This window comes from Diadema setosum, chromosome 8, assembly GCF_964275005.1.
Source record: "Diadema setosum chromosome 8, eeDiaSeto1, whole genome shotgun sequence".
NCBI lineage: Eukaryota > Metazoa > Echinodermata > Echinoidea > Diadematoida > Diadematidae > Diadema > Diadema setosum.
Genome location: NC_092692.1, coordinates 21,776,576 through 21,784,336, shown reverse-complemented (window position 1 = coordinate 21,784,336; position 7,761 = coordinate 21,776,576). Strand labels below are relative to the sequence as shown.

Below are 7,761 nucleotides of genomic sequence, written 5' to 3'. Positions count from 1 at the left end.
TTTACATGGCACATAGTGACCTTGCATAGACTTCAAAGCAATGACATAGACGAAGAGTACAATTTGAATGTGAACATTATACATTATAAAATTAAATCAAACTTGCCTTAAATCAGCACATGTCTGAATTGACAGCCAGCCTGGTTAGGGGGCATCAGCTAGAATCCGGCTTCTGCACTGTATTCTTTTTTTTTCTTGCCTTTATAAAGGTTCCATCAGATTTCTCCTACTTTGTAAGATTATAGTCCAATACCGATGTGAACAGACCGTTATGCGTTTATTCTTATATCAAGACGTACATTCAGGTGAAGGTTTCACTTGTGCTTTTGTAACTTTTTTTTTTGTGTCGTGTAATTGAATATGATATTTTCTTGTGAAATACGTAAAAAATGTTATTGACATGAGGACAGGTTTTAGGGCCTTACTATAATTATGCACTTGTGCACTAGTGAAGAATATAACGTACATGACATTGTGTATATATCACGTGTATCAAGCGTATTTAGTGATACTTACAGGCATATAAAAGGGAAGAAAATGAATAAAAATGAATCGACAGTTGTTATCATTTTTATCAATGGCAATTGATTTTTTCCTACACAATGAAATGTATTATAGCTCGCTTTAAAAGACTGAAAAATAAAGCTCATTGCAAGATATACAACTCTTCCCCGTGGTGAGATTAGTACAAGATTAATGATGAGTGGAAACTATCAAAGGAGTATAATATTATACTTGGGCTATATACCATTGTTTGCATGAAATTTAAACGAATTTGTCTAATGTCCACTTCTTTATAAAACGGCGGATGAAGTAAGTTTGCATGTGTTTTTTGTTTCTTTAGGCTTAATACTAAACCAATTAGACAGTAATGGTTAGCTATGGTTCTAGTGTTCAGGCATATATTCACAAGGACGTTTAAAATTTGAGATATAAGTTGATCGTGTGGGGATTTGAGTGTAACATGTCGTTATTACGTGATAGTATAGAGACAATAGTAGCCTTCTAAAGTTCGTTGATAACTTTCGACGCATTCTTTCTCTAAAGACTCCAGTTTTTGTACAGTGCAGGTTATTCTCCTTGGTGATATATTACGATGTTTTGTTATAATATTAATGTTTGATATTAATATCAAAGTGTAATGATTCGCTATTGACGTATTATGTTCCTTCACAGTGTATCGCCTACATTATTTCTTATCCGTTGTTCATATTCTGTCGAAGTTGGAATAAATTTGAATTGAATTGAATTGAATTGAACTTGAAATTGTGATAGAGCTTTGGACGTGCTTTTATACCCGGCCGTCAACTTTTTTATTTTTTTTTAATATTTTTTAGAGAATTATTGATAACATATTTCAATTCATTACTAGTTTGATTTGGTGGAGGCCTAATATCTGCCCTCTGATGGACCCAACCCTCCCCCAAAAAGCAAGCAAACAAATAACAAGAATAACAACAAATAAACAAACACTCACATTGCTAACAAACAAACAAGATCTGAAAACTAGAAGAAATGAACGTACCCGATGAGACAATAGATTTCATTTGTATTTGATTTATTGCTAGTGTAAAAACAAGGAAAATAAAACTATGACCTACTTCTGATGAGGAACAGAATACTGCGTATGGCCTACATGTATCGTATTGATTGTGCAGATATCACATCAAGTGGCCCGATGGAAAACGAAAGTTAGTATAACATACTTCAAGAACAACACCAACAACATTTTTTTTATTCAATTCCAACAGAAATATCTTGGTGAAAAGAAGTGCGTGTGTTCCTAATACTGGTATATATAGGCAACTCTATAAAGACGATATGTAGGAACCCCATAGAGCTGTATTACAGCTCTATGAGGAACCCTAATGTATTAAATTTTGTGCTCTACCTGTTTCAAAATGCGATGATAGGCATTCTTTCGTGTACTCATGAAATCAAATTGAATCGATACTAGACATTGTAACGATCGATCGTTACGCTTGTAAAGTCTTTCGCTCAATAGTGACATCATCACAATGTTTGTTTGTTTTTTTAATTTCATTAAATTTACACATGGTTATAGAATATTATCAGATATCATAATTTAAAAATATAATTTTTGTTTGATTTATAAGAATACGCAACAATATTTTCTGTTTCTCTAAAATATGTATTGAACGAGCCAGCGAGCGGTAGCTTTGAATACTGTATAATAGGTATTTCGGATCGGAAGACACGAATTTGGAGAATCTGATTGCGACAAGTCACAGAAATGGCGGATGAAAATCAAGAAATAAACCCAGCTATGCTTGAAAAATTTGCAATGCATTTTGAAGAAAACCGTTTGGATTCTTTCAAGGACTGGCCTTTTCAAGAAGATTGTACATGCACGCCAAGTAAGGTAAGTTGTCTACCGCCCTACCGGTAAGTTTACATGGCTTGACTGACGCACACAGTACACTGAGCTCTGCTGCCGCCCGCGCTGCCGCTGGCCGCTCAGCCCGGCTCGCGCTCGGGGCGGGCTGCCTCTGCTCACCGCAGCAGCTTGCAGGTCGCACTCGCTCACCAGTCTGGATCTGGATCAATACGCTGCCGGACCGGGTGGTATAGTGCAGCGGGGAGAGAGGGCGCGGCCTAATTAGTCGTAACGACGCGAAGGTGGCTTTTTTCTATCTTGCTTCTGAAAATTTCTGGAGATGAGCTGTTGATTACTGTTGCTGGGAGGTGATTCCAAGCAAGTCTTGATCTCGGTGCTCGTTGCGTTGCGACTTGACTGGTCCACTATCGTGACTATCATAGTCTTTGGCCAATCGCTCTTAACGGACTCTGTCATGGACTACTAGTAGATCTAAATGTTGTGGCAAGTATAACCCCGTCGCCATGGTCGCGGGGCGCAGTACGTATTTGTCCGTATGGGGTCGCTGCTGCGGTTATGGCAAGTAGTGCTAGTGTGGTCTCTCAGCTTGTGTCTAACAAGTAGGTTAGGATTTTTGTTAGTTTTCGAACAAAGTAGCAGGCTGAACTTGTTTCCAGTAGCATTGAGTAGCATGCTATTTGGATCTAGGATAAAAATAGGGAGCCTGGGAGGGTTTCTACAACCATGGCATTGCCATTGTTGAGATAAACTTGATTGAGTGAATGACGAAATACAGAGACATTTTCAGAAATGACAAATGAAAACTTGTGAGGTGCAGCAAACAAAAATAATTCATAAGCCCAGTGATGCATGGACATACAGATACAGTGTCAATGCAGTGAGTAACTTAGCATAGTCTGTGTCTGTCCAACTTCCTTCTACTCCAGTTGGTTCTCAGCACATCTACAGTGACAATGTATTTGTGGCAATGATATAGTATGGTGTACTCTTGAAAATGTTTAATTGCTTGTTAATGTACTGTTGTAGTCCTGCTCACTAAATAGGATAGTAGAAACTGATGTCTCTAATTTTATTTGCCATTGGATGATCTAAATTATTTCAGAACAATGTATTTCAGATTATAAACGTAAGAAGTACTTTTCTCTTTACTTCTTCCTCCTTTCTGTGCAGGCTTCATGCGCATGCTAGAAAATAAACGCACTGATGATTTTGTGTGTGTAGGTAGGTGGATGGCCACTAAATACCTCTAGGCCCTAAGTCTGTGCTATTCCTTCCCTGTGGTGAAATGAGATTGAAAAAAAAATCATGATACATGATTGACAAATGTATACATATCACACAAACCTGTTCAGTGTAATCAGAGCTTCAGAATATGCATAATGTGTGTAATTATGCCTGTTGTGCAGTAATGTGTTCCAAGCATCACATCATATTGCAAATCCAGTGAACTTGCAGTTTTCCTATTTCATTTCCCCATTCCCTCCCTTTTGCTCCCAGCTTGCAGAGGCAGGTTTCTACCACATCCCCAGTGAGGCTGAACCAGATGCAGTCAAGTGCTTCATGTGTCTGAAGGAGTTGGATGGATGGGAACCAATGGATGACCCATGGTAAATAAGTCATACACTGGGAAAAAGGCTCCTACAATATGATGCCTGTTGTTCAGTAATGAAAATGGAAAAGGCCCTGAATCAAAATCATAATTTCTTCTTATTTTCATAGCGAAAGATTATCTTACATTGTGATAGTTTTGTAATTTGTATGAAGTAAGATACAAATTGATTGGTGTAGGAACAACCAAAATGAGGAATTCAAAACTATACATACAATTTTTATACGAATATTCCTTTAATTGTAACTGAGCATTCAACATTTATATATGACAAACATTCTATGTCATGAAATAATCACTAAAAACACAGAATATAGGCTCTCAATGAAGACAGCTGTTATTGAACATTTTCACTTTTCTTTTTTTCTTTTAGGCCATCATCCACTGTTGTACCACTTCCTAACATTTTAATTACATACTTGTAACTTCAGGTCTTGCAGTTTTAGTATCATGAAGGACTTTGTTCACAAAAACACACATAGACATGAAGAAGATACCATTTGTAGAAGTGGCATTCATACTCAGGATTTATATGTGTTTGCATTGTGATGTGTGAATATAATTTACTTGCTACCGTTCTCACATGGAAAAAAAAAAAAAAATCACTTGAATCTCCAGACTGCCAGCGCTCCAAAACAAATGAATGGAGCGTGATCCAAGGCACCAGAGTGTGTGAATGCAACCAAGGAGGTTCAAGAAAATGGAGTCACAACTGTCGTATTTCCTTTGAAGTCACATTCGATGCCGCACTCTGAAGTATTTGAAGCATGTGGCAAACTGGATCTGCCGCGCAGATAGGAAGACAATTGACTCATGTCTCATTGCATAATCATCAGCCACTTTCTAGGGAAGATATGACTTTGTGATGGTAATTATTTTTTGCCATCGCTACTTGTAAAAGATAGGTGATATATAATGGTAAAGACACGGGGATGCCCGAATGGAAATTGGGCGAAAATGATGAAATAAAAATGAAAATTACTTGACTGGCCATGCCCGGACACTAATCTGATATATCTATTAATAAAGAATTATACTTGAAGATTATTCCTTATCAGTTATATTTGTCGCAATTAAGTGGAAAAGTGATAAAACCGGCTTTCCAGGAGGGTACTGTTTTAGATATTTTCACATGATACAGATCTGATTTACACTTTTGCACATGTTTCTGGAAGGGATTGACCTTTGTTTAATGTGCTTTATCACTAAGTGATATTTCGTTTCATTTAATAGATAAACAAGCAAAATATAGCCAACATTAAGTTAATATTCAAAATGAAGCTTCAGATTGCTCAACAAGACGGCGGCATCAAATCCCGTCATCAAAGGCACAGATTCACCTGTGTAATTCTTTTGTACATCAATAGAAAAGTGACAACTGTTTGAATAATTACAGCCAGTTAGAACTCCATCTCTTAAACCTCCTTGATGCAACCTGGTGTGGGGAGTTGCATTGTGGGTAAAAAGAAAAAAAAAAAAGAAGATTTTCTCTTTGCAAGCTATTCACACACAGTGTTGGGCAAATTATCGCAAGAGTTGAAAATACAAGTATCAAGCTGCATCAGTTTTGCATCTTGATACATGTGTCCACACACAAGAACTTACATTTTTCACATCGTCTTGCGAAACTTGATTTTCAAAAGCCAGTAATTTTGGGAGTGACTTAATGCAGCTATTGTGTAATTTGTAAATTGTGAGTTTTCTAGCCTAGTACAGTATCTGCTTATTTGATTTTCCTAGTTATTGTCGTTGTTGTTGTTTTACTTAGGAGTGAGCACAAGAAGCATGCACCCAAATGCCCCTTTCTGCAGAGCTGGAAGCCCGAGAGTGAACGTACTATGATGGACTTCCTGAAGAGTATGCAAGTACGCCAGCAGACACGAGTGGTAAGTGCCTTTCTGTGGAAGAGCTATCCAGGGAGCAGACTTCAGTTTTCAGCTCTGTCTGCTGCATGTAACCAAGCTTTAGTTATCTTTTAAGACTGTGTTTAGATACTTTTGAAATACATATATATAACTTATGTCTTCACGGCAACATTTGAGATATTCTTGTTTGATATGGGAGCATCTTACAAAATGACTGATGACCATCTGAGTGGCAGTAAATTATCTAATATGTCATCGTTTCGATACCTACTACTGTGCATTGGCTGTGATTCTGACACTGTTCCAACAAAATTTATTGTGTTATACAAAATGGCTGAACTGTAATTCTTATAGAATTCATCTGGAGGAATTCATTTTTTCATGCCTGCTTAAAGTGTGTAGATGACAAGACCACGGCATATCTGAAGGAAAGTCATGGAGAAAAATGTTGAATTCAAGAATAAATAAATTATTGATATGTGAAAAAAAAAATGCATCGTGCAAGCATAGTGGCTTTGCGACATTGGTGCCCATTGGATGCTATGTTGATGAGTTATTAGATATTCAAATGTCTTTACAGTGTATCTCTGATCTGCCCTTAATATAGCAATGATTGAATTTGATGCAGTGTTTCCTGTTTTGACTTGTGCGAAGTCTCCCTCTTCATTATAGAACCCTTACTGCATTCATTTCCAATTTCCACAAAATGTTGTAAATGCAGTGTACATATGCAGGATTCAATGAGCAGCCCTATGGCAGACTTGTCAAATTTCTGTGAAACTCATGAAGATATACAAAGTAAATGCTTGCAGATGAGGACATGTCTCACATCAGATTGTGATTTGTGAGAAGCAGAGTCTATTAGTCATGAACATGTGACTCTTTGTGTAATACTGCCCCATGGGCCAAGTTTTAGCTCAGTGTATCATTGCTTTGTTTTGTGTCTTGTGACTTCCCTATGTGCCTTCACAGAAACATCTGGTTGAGCTCAAGATCAAGGAGTTTCTGCAGCAGGCTGCTGAGGTCCGCAAGCAGATGGAGCTACTTGCATGACGGACAGATTGGAGATCCACTCGTGTAGCACAACAAATCAGCAAGCTAGAGTCTATTTTTCACAAGTGTGTACAACTGATACGTGTACTCGTTCACCTCAGTAGGAAGGGTTCTTCTAAAAAAATAAAAAAATAGAAAAATCCAAAGTAAATTCCCCCTTAGAAAAGCCTTCAGTGCCTCCAAGAAATAGTCAACTTTTAGAAAGATGTATTTGCTTATTTGTACATATACATTTCATCTGTTTTTACACTAGTGGACCTGTTGTTTTTGTGAAAGTTTTCATTTCCTGAAACTGAATTGAACTTGTATGATGTGTACATGTATATTCTTTCAGTTTCAAAATTAAATCCTTCACTGAAATCCCAATGCATAATATATCATGGTGTTATCTTTAGATTGTTTCTGTGTGTGGAGATGAAGGCTAAGACAGGCACTGTGCACTTGATGAATGTCTGAAATATTTGATAAAGCTCCTGATGAACAGCCATGTTTTGAGAAGTTTGTACTTCCAAGAACTATTTTACCTTGACAATATCTAAGCACCCAACCCACAAGAGCTCTTCATAAGCATACAAATCATTTTTTCCCCCTACACAATTCCACTTTACTGCACAGCTTTTGTGACTACATCAAATGTACCTTGTAATATACCAAGAAAAGACAAACCTTATTGTATTTTGTAAAGATATAGCAGAATATGATATGGGTTTATTATAATCATGTTATGTTTATTGTGCTGACGGATATGCCAACTGTTGCTTTTTTTTCAGTATTTTCTTTCTTCTTTTTTTTTTTTTTGGGGGGGGGGGGGCAAAAATACAGCAGGTTTCATGGAAATACAACTGTACTGTTTTTTCCCCCAGAAATATGCCTTT

The 7,761-nt window shown here is 37.1% G+C and overlaps 1 protein-coding gene across 1 annotated transcript; it reads left to right on the top strand.

The window, feature by feature from the left end:
* Nucleotides 1-2,177: 2,177 nt before the first annotated feature.
* LOC140232408 (baculoviral IAP repeat-containing protein 5-like) lies at nt 2,178-7,698 on the top strand. Its single transcript, XM_072312538.1, has 4 exons — nt 2,178-2,383; nt 3,857-3,966; nt 5,737-5,854; nt 6,806-7,698. The coding sequence occupies exons 1-4, from the start codon at nt 2,255-2,257 to the stop codon at nt 6,884-6,886; spliced, it is 438 nt and encodes a 145-aa protein (XP_072168639.1). The 5' UTR covers nt 2,178-2,254; the 3' UTR covers nt 6,887-7,698.
* Nucleotides 7,699-7,761: the final 63 nt, after the last annotated feature.